Source organism: Anomaloglossus baeobatrachus, chromosome 4 (assembly GCF_048569485.1).
Source record: "Anomaloglossus baeobatrachus isolate aAnoBae1 chromosome 4, aAnoBae1.hap1, whole genome shotgun sequence".
Lineage (NCBI taxonomy): Eukaryota > Metazoa > Chordata > Amphibia > Anura > Aromobatidae > Anomaloglossus > Anomaloglossus baeobatrachus.
Genome location: NC_134356.1, coordinates 62,380,183 through 62,403,839, shown reverse-complemented (window position 1 = coordinate 62,403,839; position 23,657 = coordinate 62,380,183). Strand labels below are relative to the sequence as shown.

Genomic DNA, 23,657 nt, shown 5'->3' with positions numbered 1-23,657 from the left:
ATACATTGAGGAGGTCAGGTCTTCCATATTCATAAGGTCATTGGCTGCGGAATTTTCTTTAAAAAATTCCATTTTCTAGTGCGCACAGGGCCTAAGAGCGTTTTTTGTATGAGGAACATCTTCTCTAGTGTCACCTACAGGTGAATAATCAGGACTGATGGTGACAGTGCTGTGCTACAGAAGTATCTAGTATTCCTGTGATCCTCGGCATTGTTACGAGGCTCTTATCCCGTACAACCTGTGCTGTGTGATTACAGTTGCCCTTGCTTCACTTTTTTAGGTATGAAGTGAATTTTCAGAGTGGAATAGAGTGTGGAGGAGCCTATGTAAAGCTGCTGTCCAAGACCGCCGATCTCAACCTGGTAAGTGCGTCTACGGGGTTTTTAGGATTAGAATATGGGTGGTCTTTTGTGAGGGTGGACCATTAAATATCAAGTAAGTATTCCCCTGAAGTAAATCGGGCAACACTACTTCCAGCCAGACGGTCACGGCACATCAGCAGTGTTTAGCCTTAGCACTCAATTGGAGCCACGTCACCATTAAACATCACGAGCTGGACCGCCCCACCAAGCCGATACTAAAGGCCTGTCCTCATAATGGCTCATCAATAGTCTAAAGTTAGAAAATCCATTTAAAGGGAACCTGTCATCAGAAATGTAGCTATAAAGCTAAAAGTTTCCCCCTCTGCAGCTCCTGGGCTGCATTCTAGGAAGCTTCCTATAGTTTTTGTGGCCCCTTTTATTCCAAAATAAATACTTTACAAACTTGTACCTTTTCGTATGCAAATTTCTTAAATCTTCCATGGGGACGGGCTGCCTGATGTACGTTGCTGTCCTCCTGCCGATTTACGCCGCCCCCGAACGCTGAATTTCAAACCTCAGGACGCCGCCCCTGGGCGCCCGTGGTCCCGCGCATGCGCTGTGCTACTGTAGCGGTGCCGTGCACTGTGTGCACGTGTGACTGCTAGTGACACTTTGCGCGGGCACGAGGTTATGGGCGGCGCTGTGAGTGTCATCAGCAAGTGCCGCCCATAACCTCGTGACCGCACTTTCCCCTCTTCCTCCAGCGTTCTGCGCAAACGCTCGCTGGCCAGATGACCGGACGTCACCGCCTTCCCATCCTGCTCAGCAGCAGGAAATAGATGGGAGGAGCGGACGGAGCAGTCGGTGCCCGCGCAAAAGCGTCACCAGTGGTCACACGTGCACGGCACCGCTACAGTAGCATAGCGCATGCGCGGGACCACGGACGCCCAGGGGCGGCGTCCTGTGGTTTGAAATTCAGCGTTCGGGGGCGGCGTAAATCGGCAGGAGGACAGCAACGTACATCAGGCAGCCCGCCCCCATGGAAGATTTAAGAAATTTGCATACGAAAAGGTACAAGTTTGTAAAGTATTTATTTTGGAATAAAAGGGGCCACAAAAACTATAGGAAGCTTCCTACAATGCAGCCCAGGAGCTGCAGAGGGGGAAACTTTTAGGTTTATAGCTAAATTTCTGATGACAGGTTCCCTTTAAAACGTGACATGCATGAGACGTAATAACTGTTTTTTGGATTTTTTTTGTGGGTTCTTCAAACCTGAAAGTGATCTTTTATTCTTGTCTCAGGATCAGTTCCAGGATAAGACTCCTTACACCATCATGTTTGGTCCTGACAAGTGTGGTGAAGATTACAAGCTACACTTCATCTTCCGCCACAAGAACCCCAAAACTGGCGAGTATGAGGAGAAGCACGCGAAGAGGCCAGATGCCGACCTGAAGTCCTTCTTCACAGATAAGAAAACTCATCTGTATACCTTAGGTAAGTAATTCTGACTTTTTTACTTATTTTTTTGTTCTTCTAGATGGAGATGAACACCTTTTTTTTTAAACCCATTCAACATATTGTGTATATAGGACATAAATGTCCCTTAGACTACAGTGAGGATAAATGCACACGTCCATGGCCACCGCCTCCAACAAGGAGGAAAAAAGGGTTGGCACTCACTTAAAAGCACGTCTTTATTTAATCCGTAAAAACGGGTTGGTGGGAAAGGGGATGTGGGAAAGGGGATGTGGGGTGGTGAGTGGACGACGGTCATTTCACATGGGCACTCGCATTTCGACAGGACTTGCCAACCTTTTTTCCTTCTTGATGTGACGTTTGGATGTGCCCATTTCTGGCCTTATCCCCGAAGGAAGGCCCCATTGATGTCTGTACATATTGCTGCACAATACAGTTTCTGATGCCAGATTATTTATACATATATAGCAACTTTTCCACTTAATCTACTACCTACTGGAGTGCTAGCCCTGCCCAGGCCCGTAAAAAAAAAAAATACAGTGCCCTAAAAATAAAGCCCTATGCATCATGAAAAAAATAACGCAAAATCTTGCTTCAATAGTCAAACAAAAAAAAAAAAAAAAATACAGCTCTTTAATCTTTAATTTAATTAGTCTCACACTGGTTAACTTATAAAGTAGCATCATCCTGCGCGTGGAGTGGCTCCTCCGGCGCGTGTTGGGCGTGGAGTGGCTCCTCCGGCGCGCGTCTTTCACTTTTGTGTTGAAGCCAACCAGCATTCCCCCGAGAGGAGACTTCTGTTTGGATTTCTTTGTCGCTCCATTGGGAGACCCAGACAAATGGGTGTATAGCTTCTGCCTCCGGAGGCCACACAAAGTATTACACTCAAAAGTGTAACCCCTCCCCTCTGCCTATACACCCTCCCGTGCCTCACGGGCTCCTCAGTGTTATGCTTTGTGTGGAAGGAGGCACACATCCACTCACACATCTCCATTTTAGTCAGCAGCAGCTGCTGATTGTATCGGTTGGAAGAAAAGAGGGCCCCCACGGGGCCCCCGGCATGCTCCCTTCTCACCCCACTAAGTCGGCGGTGCTGTTAAGGTTGAGGTACCCATTGCGGGTACGACGGCCGGAGCCTCATGCCGTGTTTCCTTCTCCATCCCTGAGGGCTCTGGTAGAAGTGGGATCCGAAGCGGTCATCCAGGTTCTGGGACCGTGCTCCCTCCGCAGCCCCTGAGGGAATCTGCTGGACAGGAGCTTATCTATCTTCAGGGACAGGGCCCTGCATCCACGAGGTACTCTGTGTCCCCATGGGGACTGGGTATGGAGCGCCTGGTTTCCGGACGCCGCAACTGACTGCTGAATTGTGAAGACCGGGGACTACCGCGCCGACCGCGCCTGCTTGTCGGCCGCGGTATTAAATTTAGTCCCCGGCTTCATCGCGGCCTAGTGGCAAACTCCCGCCCCCAGGCCTGTCTATCAGAGATAGGGGCGGGACAGCCGACCTGACGTCGGATGTGAGGGCCGGGGCATCCTGTGTGCTCCCTCCCCCCTCACTGATCACTGTGGGGACCCCAGATTCCCGCACTTTTCCTAACGCCGCCCACCCCTCCCCTGAGAGCTCCGGCAGCCATCTTTAGGACATTCTGCCGGTGGAGAACCACACAGAACAGCTCTGCAGCTCTGGGAGATCAGGCAGGGAATCTGGAGCGCACACACCCCGCTTTTTAGCGGTCTGTAAGCCGCATCGGTCACTCGGTGTTGGTCCCCTTGGGTGCCGGTATAGATACGTGTATATATATATATATATACCTTTCTGTTCGGCCGGGCTGTATACCCTTTTTACTGTATACCCTCAGTGATCACGCTCCTAGGACACAACAGCATGTCGGTCACAAGGAGCAAGGGCACTAAAGCACAGGGTTTTTTTGCGACATGTACCTCTTGTAGGGCCATGTTACCTGCGGGTTCCACCTACCCTCACTGTGAGCAATGCTCGACCCCTGTTACACTTGCTCAGCCGGAGCCTCGGTCACTAGTGGGCCCCTCGGCTCAGGCAGACCCCCCTGTTTCTACTGTCCAGGTGGCAGCGACAGAGTTTGCAGTTTTTGCTGACAAGCTCTGAGTCACTCACAATCCATGGCTCAGTCCATGGACAAATGGTCTGCCAAGTTGCTGGAAGCCCTGCAGTCCAGACCGGTCCTTACACAGGCCCCGGACCCGGTTAGATCGGCACCTCCAGGTCCCTCTGGGTACACCCCGGCCGGGGTGGGCCCTAGGTCTCACGTGGAGGACTCCTCCACGGACCACAGTCCCAGACCAGCTAAGCGGGCTCGCTTGGAACCTTCCCCGACTTCCTCACGCTGCTCGGGTTCCCAGCTTGAGGACTCTCTGGAGGACGAGGCGGAGGTCGCAGCTCAGGGCTTGGACCCTGATGTTGCTCTCAATCTTGATACACCTGAAGGGGACGCCTTAGTAAATGATCTTATCTCATCCATCAATCAGGTGTTGGATCTATCTCCGCCGCCTCCACCTATAGAGGAGTCGGCCTCTCAGCAGGAGAAACGCCAGTTTCGGTTTCCCAAACGTACACGGAGTGCATTTTTTGATCACTCTAACTTCAGAGATGCTGTCCAGAAGCCCAGAGCGGTTCCGGACAAGCGCTTTACTAAGCGCCTTAATGACACACGTTACCCCTGCCCCGCTGACGTAGTTAAGGGTTGGGCTCAATGTCCTAAGGTAGATCCCCCAGTCTCCAGATTGGCGGCTAGATCCGTGGTTTCGGTTGCAGATGGCTCATCACTAAAAGATGCCACTGACAGGCACATAGAACTCCTGGTGAAATCCATCTGAGGCCACGGGAGCGTCTTTTGCCCCGGCTTTTGCAGCCGTGTGGGCACTCCAAGCTATCTCAGCTTGTCTGGCTGAGATTAATGCGGTCACACGTACGTCTGCCCCGCAGGTTGCATCTTTAACCTCTCAGGCGTCGGCGTTTTCTTCCTACGCCATGAACGCAGTCCTAGACTCTGCTAGCCGTACAGCGGTGGCATCCGCTAATTCTGTTGCAGTCTGCAGGGCCATGTGGCTGCGCGAATGGAAGGCAGACTCGGCTTCCAAGAGGTTCTTAACCGGTTTGCCGTTTTCTGGCGAGAGATTGTTTGGCGAACGATTGGATGAGATTATTAAGGAATCCAAGGGAAAGGACTCCTCCTTGCCCCAGTCCAAACCTAAGCGACCTCAGCAACGAAAAATACAATCGAGGTTTCGGTCCTTTCGTCCCTCCGCCAAGCCACAGTCCTCTTCGTCCAATAGACAGGACAAAGGCAAGAGGAACTCCTATGCGTGGCGGTCTAAGTCACGCCCCCAAAAGACCGCCGGAGGCACTGCTTCCAAGGCGGCCTCCTCATGACTCACGGCATCCCCGAACCGCATCCTCGGTCGGTGGCAGGCTCTCCCGCTTTCGCGACGCCTGGTGGCCACATGTTTAAGACCGATGGGTGAGAGACATCCTGTCTCACGGTTACAGGATAGAGTTCAGCTCTCGTCCTCCGACTCGTTTCTTCAGAACCTCCCCGCCCCCCGCGCGAGCAGACGCACTTTTTCAAGCAGTGGACGCTCTGAAAAAAGAAGGCGTCGTGACCCCCGTTCCCACTCAGGAACAGGGTCGCGGTTTTTACTCCAACTTATTCGTGGTACCAAAGAAAGACGGATCATTCCGTCCCGTTCTGGACCTCAAATTGCTCAACAAACACGTGAGCACTAGACGATTCCGGATGGAATCTCTCCGCTCGGTCATCGCCTCGATTTCACAAGGAGACTTCCTCGCATCGATCGACATCAAGGATGCCTATCTCCATGTGCCGATCGCACCAGAACATCAACGCTTTTTGCGTTTCGCCATAGGGGACGAACACCTTCAGTTCGTGGCATTGCCCTTCGGCCTGGCGACAGCCCCACGGGTTTTCACCAAAGTCATGGCATCCGTTGTGGCGGTCCTGCATTCTCAGGGGCACTCGGTGATTCCCTACTTGGACGATCTCCTAGTCAGGGCACCTTCTCGGGCGGCGTGTCAACACAGCCTTACCGTCGCTCTGGAGACCCTCCAGCAGTTCGGGTGGCTCATCAACTTCCCAAAATCCAAGTTGACACCGACCCAATCTCTGACCTATCTAAGGATGGAGTTTCATACAGTCAGCGGTAGTCAAGCTACCACTAGACAAACAGCTGTCACTGCAGGCAGGGGTGCAATCTCTGATTCAGACTCAGTCTCACCCCTTGAGACGCCTCATGCACTTCCTGGGGAAGATAGTAGCAGCGATGGAGGCAGTGCCCTTCGCGCAATTCCATCTGCGGCCACTCCAGTGGGACATTCTCCGCAAATGGGACAGGAGGTCGAACTCTCGACAGGAACGTCTCTTTCCCTTGCAACAAAGACGTCCCTTCAGTGGTGGCTTCTTCCCACTTCTCTATCACAGGGAAAATCCTTCCTGCCCCCAACCTGGGCTGCGGTCACCACGGACGCGAGCCTGTCAGGGTGGGGAGCGGTGTTCCTCCATCACAGGGCTCAGGGAACCTGGACTCCGATAGTCTTCCCTTCAGATCAATGTCCTGGAGATAAGGGCAGTGTATCTGGCCCTAGTGGCTTTCCAGCAGTTGCTGGAGGGCAGGCAGATCCGTATCCAGTCGGACAACGCCACTGATGTCGCATACATCAACCACCAAGGCGGCACGCGGAGTCGTCAAGCCTTCCAAGAAGTCCGGCGAATTCTGCAGTGGGTGGAAGCCACAGCATCCACCATCTCCGCAGTTCACATACCGGGTGTAGAAAACTGGGAAGCAGATTTTCTCAGTCGTCAGGGCATGGATGCGGGGGAATGGTCCCTGCACCCAGAGGTGTTTCGAGAGATCTGTCGCCGCTGGGGAACGCTGGACGTCGATCTCATGGCGTCACGGCACAACAACAAGGTCCCGGCCTTCATGGCACGATCTCAGGATCACAGAGCTCTGGCGGCGGACGCATTAGTTCAGGATTGGTCGCAGTTTCGACTGCCTTATGTATTTCCTCCTTTGGCAATGCTGCCCAGAGTACTACGCAAGATCAGGTCCGACTGCCGTCGCGCCATTCTCGTCGCTCCAGACTGGCCGAGGCGGTCATGGTACCCGGATCTGTGGCATCTCACGGTGGGTCAGCCGTGGGCGCTGCCAGACCGCCCAGACTTGCTGTCGCAAGGGCCGTTTTTCCATCTGAATTCTGCGGCCCTCAACCTGACTGTGTGGCCATTGAGTCCTGGCTCCTAGCGTCTTCAGGGCTGTCTCAGGATGTCATTGCCACTATGAGACAGGCCAGGAAACCGACGTCCGCCAAGATCTATCACAGGACTTGGCGGATTTTCTTGTCCTGTTGTTCTGATAAAGGTTTTACTCCCTGGCCTTTTGCCTTACCCACTTTTCTTTCCTTCCTTCAATCCGGAATGGATGAGGGGTTGTCACTTAGTTCTCTCAAAGGGCAAGTATCGGCACTCTCAATATTCTTTCAAAAGCGCCTGGCCAAGCTTCCGCAGGTCCGCACGTTCCTGCAGGGAGTTTGCCACATAGTCCCACCTTACAGGCGTCCGCTGGAACCCTGGGACCTTAACAGGGTGCTAACGGCTCTTCAGAAACCGCCTTTTGAACCGCTGCGTGATGTCTCCTTATCACGTCTTTCGCAGAAAGTTGCATTTCTAGTAGCAGTTACTTCACTCCGTAGAGCTTGCAGCACTGTCATGCAAAGCCCCCTTCCTGGTTTTTCACCAGGATAAGGTGGTTCTCCGTCCTGTTCCGGAATTTCTCCCTAAGGTGGTATCGCCTTTTCATCTCAATCAGGATATCACCTTACCTTCATTTTGCCCTAATCCAATTCACCGCTTTGAAAAGGATTTGCACTCATTAGATTTAGTGAGAGCACTCCGTTTCTACGTGTCTCGCACAGCGCCCCTGCGTCGTTCAGATGCGCTTTTTGTCCTTGTGGCTGGTCAGCGTAAGGGTTCGCAAGCTTCCAGGTCAACCTTGGCTCGGTGGATCAAGGAACCGATTCTTGAAGCTTACCGTTCTTCGGGGCTTCCGATTCCTTCGGGGCTGAAAGCCCATTCTACCAGAGCCGTAGGGGCGTCCTGGGCATTGCGGCACCGGGCGACGGCTCAGCAGGTGTGTCAGGCAGCTACGTGGTCTAGTCTGCACACTTTCACAAAGCACTATCAAGTGCATGCCTATGCTTCGGCAGATGCCAGTCTAGGTAGGCAGGTCCTTCAGGCGGCGGTGGCCCACCTGTAAGAGGGAGTCGTGTCGGCTCTTTTTATCGAGGTATTCTTTTACCCACCCAGGGACTGCTTTTGGACGTCCCAATTGTCTGGGTCTCCCAATGGAGCGACAAAGAAGAAGGGAATTTTGTTTACTTACCGTAAATTCCTTTTCTTCTAGCTCCTATTGGGAGACCCAGCACCCGCCCCTGTTCCCTTCGGGCTGTTGTTCTTTTGTGTACACATGTTGTTCATGTTCAATTGTTTCGTGGTTTTCAGTTCTCCGAACATCCTTCGGATTGAATTTACCTTAAACCAATTTATAAGTTTCCTCCATCCTGCTTTTGCACCAAAACTGAGGAGCCCGTGAGGCACGGGAGGGTGTATAGGCAGAGGGGAGGGGTTACACTTTTGAGTGTAATACTTTGTGTGGCCTCCGGAGGCAGAAGCTATACACCCAATTGTCTGGGTCTCCCAATAGGCGCTAGAAGAAAAGGAATTTACGGTAAGTAAACAAAATTCCCTTCTTTTGGCATGTACTGTGGATCAGCCATAGATATTAGAGGCGAATATTCGTTTAATGGTTTAACTCTTTACGTCTTTTCTGATGCGGAGGCGTAAAGGGCTATTCCCATTCCAAGATCCTATCATAATATGTAGTAGGTGTAATATTAGCAAATATCTCAAATTAGAAATGTAGTATAGTTCTCCTGATTAGCTATGACTCTTACCTCATTTGCAGGGCAATTACTGTTTCAGTATTCATAGTTACAACCACTCGTATAGTGACAAACAGTTAGTTACTTCGTGGTCTTATCCATGGATACCTAAGCCAAAATGCCCTGCACATGAGGTAAGCGACATAACTATACCAAATCTCTAATTGGAGGTATTTTCTAATATTACCATTACACCTTCTACACATTGAGATAGGATCTTGGAAATGGTAATACCCCCTTTTTTAAAGGGACTCTGTCAGCAGGTTTCTGCAATGTAATTTGAAGAAAACATGCTGCAAGAGTTAAAACAGAGAATTCAGCCCTGTCTCTTATTTTGGTCTTTTTTTTGTGTTGGCTTATGCCTCTTATCTTTATCATTAGTGGGTCTCAGCAGGCATTAGCTGTAGTCTGACTCCGCCCCCTTCTCTGATTATCAGCTTCTGTCTATGGAACTGTACAGTGAAAGCCTGGTGTGTGCGAGGACATCACTCCCAGTCTAAAATCTTTCACTGTCAGAACGGCTGCACACAGTAATCTAAGTCCTACATCGTTGAACTCAGGGCCTCTTTGCCTACATGCTGCTCTCAGATGAGGTAGCATAAACCTGCTAACAGGTTCCCTTTAACCTTTCTTTATTCTTTTCTATGCAGTTTTGAATCCAGACAACTCTTTTGAGGTCCTGGTGGACCAAAATGTTGTAAACAGCGGCAACTTACTCAATGATGTGAATCCCCCCGTCAACCCACCCAGTGAAATTGAGGATCCTGATGACCGGAAACCTGAAGATTGGGATGAGAGACCAAAAATACCTGATCCTGATGCTGTGAAGCCTGATGACTGGTGAGTGACGACCGTACGCTCATAGTGGCCCTGTCTAATGTGTATTTAGGTAGTACAGGCACATACAGATGTGCAGCCCAACTGAAGTGGAAGATGCTATCACTCAGTAGGGAGTATGGATACCTTTTAGGGACTTTTTTGGGGTTTGGTTTTTTTTTAATACACAAATGCAAGAATTTTAGGATGAAATAATTTTTATGGGTTTTGATTGAAAATATTGCAGGATTTGGCTACCAATAAGCTCCCTATTTCCCTGCACATTGCTGCTACAGGATGAGTTAAGGAAGAATCTTTGTGAGCTTGTTTTTCAAGTTTGATTTTTTTTTTTTTCAATATATTAAGCTTTTTTAGCTGTTTTATGATGGACTGTATCACACAGACTATAGATAGATATAGATATATATATATATATATATATATATATATATATATATATCTATAATTGCCTTATTCTGTCTGTCTGTCTGTCATGCTCCAAAATTGTGTCCTTACGGTGACACAAAGCTGATTGGCCGCTGGGCTCACCATGGCCCCGCCCCCCCACACTGATTGGCCGCTCGCCCAGGCTGCGCCCCCACACGGATTGGCCAGCCGCTCCCCTAGGCTCCGCCCCCCCCAGATTGGCCTCTCGCCCCGGCACCCTGCAGGCATTGGCAACTCGGCCCCGCCCCGCCCCCCTCACGCAATGCACGCTAGCCCCCGCGCATTCCCCGAACCGACACGGTCATGGAGCCACGACTCACAGGTGAGTACTGTACCCCCGGGAGCCCACATCAGCGTACGCCGCAAACCCAGCCGACACATACCCTCGCATTGCTGGGCCTGGCCGGCGTATGCTGGTGTGGGCTTCCGTGCGAGCGGGGGACGAGATACGCTGGTAACCATGGTAGCATAGTTACCAGCGCATCAAGGTCCTGCAGCGGCGGAACATACACACACGCACAGACATAACAGACACACATCAGATCACACTCACTCTCACACACACACACATCACATCGCATCCACACACTCACAACATCCTGGGATATCGCTTGCTTCTCTGCGCCGATACTGTGCTGTGAGCTTCCAGGACCTGCCGGAGGATCACATGGCCAGAAGCATGTGGTATCTCCGGATGTTGTGAGTGTGAGCGCGTATGTGCAATATCGTCAGTGTGTGTGTGAGAGTATGCGATCGGGTGTGTGTGAGTGTGTGTGTGTGCGTGAGTGTATGCGATCGGATCTGTGAGTGTCGGCAGAGGAGCACGGCGTGCTGGAGGAGGCTGGGAGGAGAGAGGCTGATGCTGGGGACAGAAAAGGCTGATGCTGGGAGGAGAGAGGCTGATCCTGGGGAAGGCTGGGAGGGGAAGGGTGGAGGCTGAGAGAAGAGAGGCTGTGGGAGGCTGAGGCTCGGGTAGGCTGGAAGGAGAGAGGCTGATGCTGCGGGCAGAGAGGCTGATGCTGTGGGCAGAGAGGCTGATGCTGGTGCAGCATGGGGGATGGAGCACGATGGGGGGGTGCGCAGCATGGGGGATGGAGCACGATGGGGAGTGCGCAGCATGGGGGATGGACCACGTTTGGGAGTGCGCAGCATGGGGCATGGAGCACATTTGGGAGTGCGCAGCATGGCGGATGAACCACGTTTGGGAGTGCGCAGCATGGCGGATGGAGTACGTTTGGGAGTGCGCAGCATGGCGGATGGACCACGTTTGGGAGTGCGCAGCATGGCGGATGGAGCACGTTTGGGAGTACGCAGCATGGCGGATGGAGCACGTTTGGGAGTGCGCAGCATGGCGGATGGAGCATGTTTGGGAGTGCGCAGCATGGCGGATGAACCACGTTTGGGAGTGCGCAGCATGGCGGATGGAGCACGTTTGGGAGTGCGCAGCATAGCGGATGGACCACGTTTGGGAGTCCGCAGCATGGCGGATGGAGCACGTTTCGGAGTACGCAGCATGGCGGATGGAGCACATTTGGGAGTGCGCAGCATGGCGAATGGAGCATGTTTGGGAGTGCGCAGCATGGCGGATGGAGCACGTTTGGGAGTGCGCAGTATGGCTGATGGAGCACGTTTGGGAGTGCGCAGCATGGCGAATGGAGCACGTTTGGGAGTGCGCAGCATGGCGGATGGAGCACGTTTGGGAGTGCGCAGTATGGCTGATGGAGCACGTTTGGGAGTGCGCAGCATGGCGGATGGAGCACGTTTGGGAGTGCGCAACATAGCGGATGGAGCACGTTTGGGAGTGCGCAGCATTGCAGATGGAGCACGTTTGGGAGTGCGCAGCATGGGGGATGCAGCACGATAGGGAATGCGCAGCATAGGGGATGGAGCACGATGGGAAATGCGCAGCATGGGAGATGGAGCACGATGGGGAATGCGCAGCATAAGGGATGGAGCACGATGGGGGGTGCGCAGCATGGGGGATGGAGCACGATGGGAGGTGCGCAGCATGGGGGATGGGGCACGATGGGAGGTGCACACCTCCCCCCAACACACACACACACACACACACACACACACACGCGCGCGCGCTGCACAACACACCACACCACACCACACCGCACACACACACACACACACACACACACACACTGGGAACCACAGAACCACAAACACCGCCCTACACAGACACCCACACACACAGACAACGCCACACAACACTCAACACACAAACACCGCGGCATACATAAATATACGCACATACCGCACAACACACACATTGCACAAAACATACCTCCCCCCAAAACACACCACACACACAAACCGTGCAACACACACACAACGCTACAGACACACAGCGCTCTACAAACAACGCAACATACGCAACACACATACAACACCGCTCTCACCCCCCGCCACACCCAGACAACACCCAGAACATGTACAGCCCCTACACAAACACTTAGCAACTACACGCAACAACATCTATATATATAACAAAAATTATACATTAACTACACAATAAATTCTAGAATACCCGATGCTTTAGAATCGGGCAACCTTCTAGTATATATATATATATATATATATAAATAAATATAAATATAAATAATGTGTATATATGTGTATATACATTTTTTTTTTAATTTATTTCTTCTGTATGTAATTATGGATCCCAATTTGTCAAAAATTTTAGCCTAAAATACATGCATTTGAAGAGGACCTTTCGCAATGTTTTTTTATATTTTAAACTCGACATGTCACTTCAGAGAAGTTAAGTCAAATGTCCTTTATTTTGGGCCCCCCCACATTGTTTTGGGGTTTAAAAGCTAGTGGAGCCAACTATGCAAATGCCCCCTCCCCCCACAGTGGAGAACAGAATTTACTTGCAGATATGGTTAATCTGCAGATAAATTGCGTTACATTGCTTCCTGACCGCCTTACTGAAATTGCAGTTACTGGGAAAAATTAACTTTATTCCTCTGAGGAGTTACTGAATGTCATATGGGGGTAGTATGAGCAGCTCCCTATACTGTGAGCGGGGACTGGATGCAAGGCACCAGAACTTATATATACTGTATTTTTCAGTTTATAAGACGCACCCCAAATTCAAAGCAAAAAAGGGTGAAGGAAAAAAAGGGGACCATCTTAGGCCCTCTGCGCACTAGAAAAAGGATTTTCTCAATAAATTTCTCATTTTTCTGAGTGAAAGAGTAGCGTATCTACGTTCAAAAAACGCACTAATAACGCATGCGTTTATGCCTTTTTGGTGCGTTTTTTTTCCGCAAGATGGTCCCTGCGTTATTTTACCATTTATTTATGGCAAAAAAACGCAGGTACCTGCAGAAAAGAAGTGACATGCTTGTTCTTTTTCTCAAGAAATTCTGCTGAAAGAATTTTCTTAAGAAAAAAACGCAGTGTGCACAGCTATCTTTTTTTCCCCATAGGTATTGCTGGGGAATGTCTGCAGAAACCATTTTCTCAAGAAATTTCTGCAGCAAAAACGCAGTGTGCGCATAGGGCCTTATAATCCGGTGGTGTCTTACCGGAAGGGGCGGCAGCGGTGGTGGAGCGGGTTTACAGGAGGTGGGTGGGTGTGCCAGAAACTGTGGGCTGTGCTGGGGTTCGGGCTGTGGCAGCAGGTTGGGTGAGCGCCATTTCGTCGAAGCCCTGAGTCAGTGCAGATTGAGCTTTCGGCTCAATGGCAAGCCGACCTCTCATCTGCGCAAGCGCCACCTCTGGGTGCCATTTTCCATAAGTCCACTGCTGGGAGATCAGTGGGCCGGAGGCGGCACGTGTGCAGATGAGATCTTGAGCGGAGAGCTCAATCTGCGCATGCGCAGTCTCCGGGCGCCATTATTTGAAGTCCTCACCGCCCAACCCCACTCAGCCACTGCAGCACCAGTCCAGCCACCGCAGCATTCCCCCAGCCTCCTGTGACCCCACTCCACCACCCCCTGCTAAGCTACATTCAGATTATAAGACGCACCCCTCACTTTCATCCCAAATTTTTGGGAGGAAAAATGTGTCCCATAACCTGAAAAATATGGTACCTAAATGTACTTAATGCATGAGCATGGTTTTCTGGGAACGGTGTAAGTGTCTTGGTGCTAAGATGTAGCGGTAGAGGCCAACAGGTGGCGGGTTGGGCGAAGGCACAAGAAATCCACCTCGTGGCTTATTCGCTGCTGATTGATCTTTTGTATCTTTTTATCCAGGGATGAAGATGCTCCTGCAAAGATCCCAGATGAAAATGCAGTGAAACCAGAAGGCTGGCTGGATGAAGAACCGGAGTACATTGCTGACCCCGATGCCGAGAAGCCTGAAGACTGGTACGTACATTGGGTCTCTAGTAGCATACATTTTGGGATTATTTTTTTTTCTTTATCGTTCCTATGGGAGACCCAGACCATGGGTGTTTTAGCTTCTGCCTCCGGAGGACACACAAAGTACTACACTTAAAAGTGTAGCTCCTCCCTCTGAGGTTATACACCCCCTGGAGAACCAGATCTAGCCAGTTTATCGCTTTGTGTTCAGGAGGCATACATCCACACATGCATTCTCATCTGATTTTGTTTGATTTTTGGAAAGAGTTTGAAGAAAAGCGGGTCCAATTCTGGACTCCCGGCATGTCCCTTCTCACCCCACTGTGTCGGCGGTGTTGTTAAGGTTGATTTACAGGGCTGAAGCCTTACATGCCGCGCTCCTTCACCATCCCTCCTGGGCTCTGGCTTGAAGTGGGAGCCAGCACAGTCTCCATGCCTGGCAGGAGTCCGGTCTCCATCCACAGCCCCCTGAGGATCCTGTTGGACCGGAGCACTCATCCCCAGGGACCTGGCCCTGCGTCTCAGCAGCTAAGTACCTGAGACGTTTATGTGTTGGGGGTTCCGGTGCTTTATTGTATGGGGAGAGTATGCTGTATATGATTATTTTGCCTTTTCCGGCGGGTTCTCTAGCTTTTGCCTGAGAACCGCGCCGATGGTGCCTGCTTGTCGGCCTCGCCGCTTAAATTTAGGCCCCGGCTTCGCCGGAGGCCTAGTTTCGTTTTCCTGCCCTCGCATGTCACTCATGCAGAGGGACAGGCCCGGCTCCTCCCGCCGGCCGTTCTACACAGGGGAGGGACACTCCCCACTGCTGGGGCGTCCCTCCTCCCCTGCAGGTCTCTCTAGCCCTCCAGTTCCCGCTCTCCTATAGGAACGCCCCCTAGTCCCGCCCCCTCTCCTCGCTCCGGCGGCCATTTCTCATGCAGAGTTCTCTCTGCTCTGGGACATTCTGCACTTTGCATCTCTGCTGAGGTGCTGTGCACTGGGGGACCGGGCTTCGGGATCTGGAGGGCACACAACAACTGCGCTCAGCGGTTTGGTAAGCCACAGCCGGTCTCTGGTTGTGGACCTCTGTATATTCTCCCTGGGGTTCATTCTCTGCAAAGACCCCACTCCAGCAGCATGTCTCACACAAGGAGCAAGGCTCCAAAGCTTTATTCTGTATGCACTGCATGTAAGCTCCTGCTGCCTGAGCCGACCACTTATCCACATTGTGATGGTTGCTCTAACTTGGCGGTGCCACAGCCTGGAGTCTCACCCCCAGTGGTCTCTCAGGCTGCTGCTGCACCTGTGGCTGAACCCCCGGCCTGGGTAGAGTCCTTTTCTAGGTCCATATCCCAGTCATTTGCTGAGTCCATGGGACTTTTGTCCAGGACTTTGATGAATATGCATCGGCCCTCCTCACAGGGTGCCTCTAATACTCTTGACAGAGGATTCCTATCCTCTGACCTCCGTCCATCGGAGCTCACGGAGGATTCATCATCTGGTCCCAGACCCCGTCCTTCTAAGAGAAGCCGCAGGGTTTCCTCCCCCTCCTCATCCCACGGCTCGGTCTCAAGGGCTGACTCGCAAGATGAGGAGGATGCCCTCACGGGTGGCTCGGAGGCTATGTATCCCATCGATTTCTCTGAGGGTGACTCAGATCTTAGTGACTTGATTGCTTCTATTAATTCTGTGCTGGATCTCAATCCGCCAGTCTCAGAGGAGCAACCCTCTTTGGCAGAAAAACTTCAGTTTACCTCGCCTAAGAGAGTGAAGTGTGTTCTTTAACCACTCCAGTTTTCAGACCGCTGTGACCAAGCCCAGGGCCTGCCCTGATAAACGCTTTCCAAAGCGTGGTTCTGATGACCGGTTTCCATTTCCACCTGAGGTGGTCAAGGAGTGATCTCACTCCCCAAAGGTAGACCCTCCGGTGTCTAGGCTCTCAGCCCGGACCGTTGTGTCGGTTGCTGACGGCACCTCACTTAAGGATTCCACTGACCGTCAGATTGACCTTTTGGCCAAATCTGTGTATGAAGCTGCGCGGGCCGCGTTTTCCCCGACTTTTGCAACAGTGTGGGCTCTCAAAGCCATCTCTGCTTCTCTGGAGGAGATGCATTCCCTCACCCAGGAATCTATGCCTGAGATGGTTACCTTAACTGCTCAGGCTTCAGCTTTTTCATCTTATGCCATGTGAGCCATGCTGGAGGCTTCTCACCGCACTGCGGTGGCTTCAGCTAATTCTCTTGTTATCCGCAGGATTTTGTGGCTTCGAGAGTGGAAGGCAGATTCTTCTTCCAAGAAGCTTCTTGCTGGGCTCCCTTTTGCTGGTTCACGGCTGTTTGGTGAACAGCTGGATGAAATTATTAAGGAAGCTACTGGCGGGAAGAGTACTTCCATGCCACAAACCAAGACCAGGAAACCCGTCCAGGGTAGGAATCAATCGAGGTTTCGTTCCTTTCGTTCCTCCAACTGGTCATCCTCTAAACCTTCCGCCTCGTCCGCTAACTCAGCTAAGGATCAGAAATCCAACTGGCGCACAAAAGCGCGTCCGCAGGAGGTTCTGCCACTAAGGCAGCCTCCTCATGACTCTCTGCCCGCTCCAGCCACGTCCTTAGTCGGTGGCAGGCTCTCCCACTTTGGCGACGCTTGGTTAAAGCAAGTCTCCGATCAGTGGGTGAGAGACATCATATCTCACGGCTACAGGATAGAATTCTCTTCCAGCCCGCCAAACAGATTTTTTTCTCTCAATTCCCCCCTGCTCCAAGGCCGCCGCCTTCTCACAGGCCGTGACATCCTTGCAGGCAAACGGTGTGATTGTCCCAGTTCCCGCTCAGGAACGGTTCAGAGGTTTTTACTCAAACCTCTTCCTAGTTCCAAAGAAGAACGGTACCTTCCGGCCCATCCTGGATCTCAAGCTTCTCAACAAGCATGTCCGGGTGCGGCATTTTCGCATGGAGTCTCTGCGATCAGTCATTGCCTCTATGACCCAAGGGGATTTCCTGGCGTCCATCGACATCAGAGATGCCTATCTACATGTGCCAATCGCAGTGTCACACCAGCGTTGGTTACGTTTTGCGATAGGAGAGGATCATTTCCAATTCGGTGCTCTCCCCTTCGGGTTAGCCACGGCCCCTCGGGTATTCACCAAGGTTATGGCGGCAGTGATTGCGGTCCTGCACCTCCAGGGGTTGGCAGTGCTTCCTTATCTGGACGACCTTCTGGTCAAGGGTCCATCCAGCGCAGACTGTCAGCGAAGTGTCTCGCTCACTCTCGCCACTCTAGCCCAATACGGGTGGCTTGTCAATCTTCCCAAGTCCACCCTGACTCCGACCCAGAGTCTCACGTACCTAGGGATGCAGTTCGAGACTTTGCCGGCACTTGTGAAGTTGCCCTTAGTCAAACAGCAGTCTCTCCGGCTAGCGGTGCGCTCTCTCCTGAGGCCCCGCCGTTATTCCCTCAGGCGCCTGATGCAGGTGCTGGGTCAAATGGTGGCGTCCATGGAGGCTGTTCCCTTTGCCCAGTTCCATCTGCGCCCTCTACAGCTGGACATTCTCCGCTGTTGGGACAAGCGGCCTTCCTCCTTACACAAGTTAGTGGCTCTGTCGCCACGGACCAGGAGCTCTCTTCAGTGGTGGCTTCGACCCCTCTCCCTGTCCGAAGGGCGCTCCTTTCTGACTCCGTCCTGGGTGATTCTCACCACGGATGCCAGTCTATCCGGCTGGGGAGCGGTATATCTCCACCACCAAGCACAGGGCACTTGGACTCCGGCCGAGTCAGCCCCTTCAATCAATGTGCTGGAAACCAGAGCTGTGCTTCTAGCTCTCCTAGCCTTTCACCACCTGTTGGCGGGCAGGCACATTCGAGTCCAGTCAGACAACGCCTGACACCCTCCCCTGATGAAGCTGTTCGCAGCGATACGCGTGGGGCCGGTCATGTCCCCCCTGGTACTGCCATGACTCTTATTCCTTGCTCCGCTAATTGGGTATTATACTATGACTGATTGAGACTGAGATACCTCTGCCTGCATTACCCTTTCACTATGGTTGACGATATGACCCCTGATGGATAGGTATTGATCTCCTTGGTTGACTCTGGTGGATACGCCCTATAGGATACTTAGGGCAATCATTGACAACTCCTGACTGTCTTTCCATCTATAGCCCATTCATGCTATTGCACGGGCCCCACCACCAGGGAGATTTCATAATTGCATAAGCATGCACCCATTGATCGACACTGCACTGCACTAGAATTATGGGGGCTGATGTATTGCATGCTTTGCTCACCTTCCCTATATCATAAATTCAGGGGCTATACAAAACTCTATTGATACATGACAGGAGGTATATATTTATTTTTGTTGAACATCATATTCAGTACTCTGTATGCTCTCATGTGTGGCAATATTGTTCCTATCTGATTCCAGGGGGAATGTGTTTGTACCTGTGCTATTCCTGCACATTTTAATTGATTTTATGACATTATGTGTTGTGTGTGGTTTTGGACCTAATAAAATTGTTGTTTACATTAAGTATATGGACCAGTCACTGTTTACATTATTGGGTTGCGCGCCTATTATGCATGAGCTTTTTTCCAGCACCCATGACGGCACCACGAGAGAGGGGATCCGCCCTTCAAGGACAGGAAACCTCCAGAATAAAAAGGGGCGGCACCTCTCCCCGCATCAGTTGGTTTTCTGTCCTTGAACAGGGAGCCTCCAGAGATCTAATCGATTCCAGAAGGTCCTGAGGGGCCGAAGATTCAAGTCCGGCGCCCGGTCGACCGGCTCTGGCAGCGGCACGGGTCCTGCTGCGGTCGGCCGCGGTGCTGGGGAACCGCCGCATCAGACCCACGGGGGTCCGGAGTGCGTGCAGCGCGCCCGATTGGAGCACCGGGAGCCTGCGGGGCAAGTAAGTGGATCCTCCAGGGGTCCTGTCCGCAGGGCTCTCCTGTCGCAGCATACCCACGGGGGTTATGTCTGCGCACGGGCTCCTTCCCTCCCCCCCCCCCTCTCCTTACCGGCGTCCTGTTTGCTGAGGAGCTGTCAGTGGTGAGATGTAACCGCGACGCCTCTGGAGGACACAGTGTCCGGGCGCGTGCCGGCCGAGATAGGGGGGGCGGCTGCTGCAATCCCTGCGGGGCGTCCTCGTGGCAGCTGAGGATGTGGCGCTTCCGAGGAGCGCCATATTATGGATAGGAAATGTCCGGGATGTGCGCAGGCGCACGTTTGTTCCAATGTGCGGCCTGTGGAGCCGGATGGGACGTCCGCCGGAAGTGGGGGCGGAGTCGCCAGCATGTCTTTGAAAATTAGAGCGGCAATCCTCTCTATGGTGCCTGTGCTCTGTGGCCATGACGGACAAACAGTCAGCAGCGTCTCCTTCGCCTCCCTCCTCTCCAAAACCTCCCTCTGATCATGTAACAGCCTCCCTGAAGCGGCAGCAGAAGGGGGGAAAGGAGGACTGTGTCGCTGGCTCAGGGGGCAAGCGTGGGGGGACGGATGACCAGTCCTCCAAACGAAAGGAACCTGACTCTCCTGACAGAAGACGGCCTTCTAGAGGACGGAAGTCAGATGAGGGCCCTGCTGAACCGGTATAGCCTCTGGGCATCGGTGGGTGAGTGCACCTCAGATGTTCCGCTTTTAATGGAGGTCACAGGAAATAGTGCTCCCCTCTTTATGCCAACCCTTCTACTCCGGAGGAGGTGGGATGGCACTGCCTGGATGTTAGGCGTTGTCTTCAACGGTATCTGTTGGTCACCTCGGAAGGGAGGAGGGATAAGTCTCTGTTTGTAGTCTTCCAGGGTTGTAGAAAGGGGCTTAAGGCTTCTAAATCCACCTTGGCAAGGTGGATCAGGGATGCCATCTCGGTTGCCTACGCGGCCGGGGGGGAAGTCGTACCTCCTGGTTTGAAGGCACACTCCACGCGAGCGATGGCATCTTCCTGGGCGGAGAGATCGGAGGTCTCCATTGAGCAGATATGTAAGGCGGCAACCTGGTCTTCTCCGTCCACCTTTTTTAATCACTATCGCCTTGATTTGTCGTTCACCGACATCACCTTTGGGAGGCGGGTTCTGCAAACTGTTGTCCCTCCCTAGGTCTTCCTCTCTGTAATTCTCTCGTGGTGCCGTCATGGGTGCTGGAAAAATACGTAATTACTTACCGGTAATGTGTTTTTTCTGAACCCATGACGGCACCCTTACATTCCCTCCCTTCACTTGGGGGTTGCTAGTTTGCTTCCCTTTTCACTCCTATTCACTGGGCGGTTATGGTGGCGGGATATGTTTTTTAACGATGTTGCTTGTTTCGGAGGTCCTGTCATGCTCGGTAATCAACTGATGCGGGGAGAGGTGCCGCCCCTTTTTATTCTATAGGTTTCCTGTCCTTGAAGGGCGGATCCCCTCTCTCGTGGTGCCGTCATGGGTTCAGAAAAAACACATTACCGGTAAGTAATTACGTATTTCTTCCTTCCTCCACTTACAGTATCATGCAGGCTGCAGCACCCCTTTTTCTATTCTATTGAGCTGTGCATTCGGTACCTTTTGTTTCAGTCAGACAACGCGACAGCGGTTGCCTACATCAATCACCAAGGCGGGACACGCAGCCGCCTGGCAATGTTGGAGGTCCAACGCATTCTTCAATGGGCGGATGACTCCAAGTCCACCATATCTGCAGTTCACATCCCAGGCGTAGAAAACTGGGAGGCAGATTATCTCAGCCGTCAATCCGTGGACGGTGGCGAGTGGTCCCTGCACCCGGCAGTGTTTTAGTCAATCTGCCGCAAGTGGGGCACTCCGGACGTGGACCTAATGGCATCCCGTCACAACAACAAGGTTCCGGTTTATGTGGCTCGCTCCCACGATCCTCAGGCCTTCGCTGCGGACGCTCTGGTTCAGGATTGGTCCCAGTTTCGTCTGTCCTACGTGTTTCCCCCTCTAGCTCTCTTGCCCAGAGTCTTGCGCAAGATCAGAATGGAGGGCCGTCGAGTCATCCTCATTGCACCGGACTGGCCCAGGCGAGCTTGGTATCCGGACCTCCTCCAACTGTCCGTAGAGATGCCTTGGCATCTTCCGGACCGTCCAGACCTACTCTCGCAAGGTCCGTTTTTCCGCCCGAATTCTGCGGCACTCAAATTGACGGCGTGGCTCTTGAGTCCTGGATTTTGACGGTTTCTGGTATTCCTCCTGAAGTCATCTCCACTATGACTCTGGCCCGTAAGTCTTCCTCCGTCAAGATCTATCACAGGACTTGGAAGATTTTCCTGTCCTGGTGTCGCTCTTCCGGCCATCCTCCTTGTCCATTCTCGTTGCCGACCCTTCTGTCTTTCTTACAGTCCGGTCTGCAGCTAGGACTGTCCCTCAACTCTCTCAAGGGACAAGTCTCAGCTCTATCAGTGCTGTTCCAGCGGCGTCTCGCCCGGCTGGCTCAGGTCCGCACCTTCATGCAAGGTGCGTCTCACATCATTCCGCCTTATCGGCGGCCCTTGGATCCCTGGGACCTTAACTTGGTCCTCACGGTATTGCAGAAACCCCCTTTTGAGCCCCTTAGGGAGGTTTCTTTGTATCGTCTTTCTCAAAAGGTGGCCTTTCTAGTTGCCATAACTTCTCTCAGGAGAGTCTCTGATTTGGCTGCGCTCTCCTCGGAGTCACCTTTTTTGGTTTTTCACCAAGACAAGGTAGTTCTCCGTCCGACTCCGGACTTTCTTCCTAAGGTGGTCTCTCCCTTCCACCTTAACCAGGACATTTCCTTGCCTTCCTTCTGTCCGGCCCCTGTTCATCGCTTAGAGAAAGCGCTGCATACTCTGGATCTGGTGCGTGCTCTCCGGATTTATGTGTCTCGCACCGCTGCGCTTAGGCGGTGCACCTCTCTTTTTGTGCTAACCACAGGGCGGCGCAAGGGTCTCCCTGCTTCTAAGCCGACCTTGGCCCGTTGGATTAGATCGACCATTTCGGACGCCTACCAGAGTACTCAGGTGCCTCCCCCGCCGGGGATCAATGCACACTCGACCAGAGCTGTCGGTGCCTCTTGGGCTTTTAGGCACCAGGCTACGGCTCAACAAGTCTGTCAGGCTGCCACTTGGACTAGCCTGCATACCTTTTCGAAGCACTACCAAGTGTATGCTCATGCTTCGGCAGATGCGAGCTTGGGCAGACGCATCCTTCAGGCGGCTGTCGCCCACTTGTGAAGTTAGGCTCCGCCTACTTCTTAGTTTTTCTGTTTATTCCCACCCATGGACTGCTTTGGAACGTCCCATGGTCTGGGTCTCCCATAGGAACGATAAAGAAAAAGAGAATTTTGTTTACTTACCGTAAATTCTTTTTCTTATAGTTCCGTATTGGGAGACCCAGCTCCCTCCCTGTTGCCTGTTGGCAATTTTCTTGTTCCGTGTGTTATCACCGGCTGTTGTCGTGGACGGAGTCTCCGGTTGTTCCGGTTCTTGCTCGGTTCTACTTGTGGGTGGCTATTCTCCTTCAGCTTTTGCACTAAACTGGCTAGGACTGGTTCTCCAGGGGGTGTATAAGCTCAGAGGGAGGAGCTACACTTTTAGGTGTAGTACTTTGTGTGTCCTCCGGAGGCAGAAGCTAAACACCCATGGTCTGGGTCTCCCAATACGGAACTATAAGAAAAAGAATTTACGGTAAGTAAACAAAATTCTCTTTTTTTTTAATAATTTCAATTTTATTATAGGGATGAAGATATGGATGGGGAATGGGAAGCACCACAGGTAGCAAACCCCAAGTGTGCATCTGCCCCTGGTTGTGGAGCCTGGCAGAGGCCAACAATTGACAACCCCAACTACAAAGGAAAATGGAAGGCACCAATGATTGACAACCCCAATTACCAGGTATGTGATGTGTTTTGGTGAATTCTAAAAATCGTGGGCAGAGATTGCCATGAACGAGGCTGTAAAGTAACTGTCTATAACATTCCGCCTGCTGTGATGGTCTTGTAAACGTCATCTGCAGAAGACTTTGGAAACCTGAGCCTCATCTTGTCACTTCTTGTTGCAGGGCATCTGGAAACCACGCAAAATCTCCAACCCTGATTTCTTTGAGGACCTTGAGCCATTCAGGATGACTCCATTCTTTGCTATGGGTCTGGAATTATGGTCCATGACTTCTGATATTTTCTTCGACAACTTTATCATATGCTCAGACCGGGTTGTGGCTGATGACTGGGGAAACGCCGGATGGGGTCTGAAGAAAGCTGCTGATGGTGCCGCAGAGGTAAGAAACTACCTCCAGGGACTAGTATTTTGTCATGGTACTAAAAGTGGATCCATTAAAGTGAATAAGACTATCATGATATAATAACACACAAAG

The 23,657-nt window shown here is 52.1% G+C and overlaps 1 protein-coding gene across 1 annotated transcript in view; it reads left to right on the top strand.

The window, feature by feature from the left end:
* Positions 1-23,657, top strand: part of CANX (calnexin) — a 92,796-nt gene that overhangs the window by 47,586 nt on the left and 21,553 nt on the right. The window contains exons 6-11 of the mRNA XM_075344382.1: positions 281-362; positions 1,604-1,796; positions 9,423-9,612; positions 14,253-14,366; positions 23,023-23,179; positions 23,346-23,561. Coding sequence (XP_075200497.1) covers positions 281-362; positions 1,604-1,796; positions 9,423-9,612; positions 14,253-14,366; positions 23,023-23,179; positions 23,346-23,561 — 952 coding nt within the window. The remainder of the gene's footprint in view (positions 1-280; positions 363-1,603; positions 1,797-9,422; positions 9,613-14,252; positions 14,367-23,022; positions 23,180-23,345; positions 23,562-23,657) is intronic.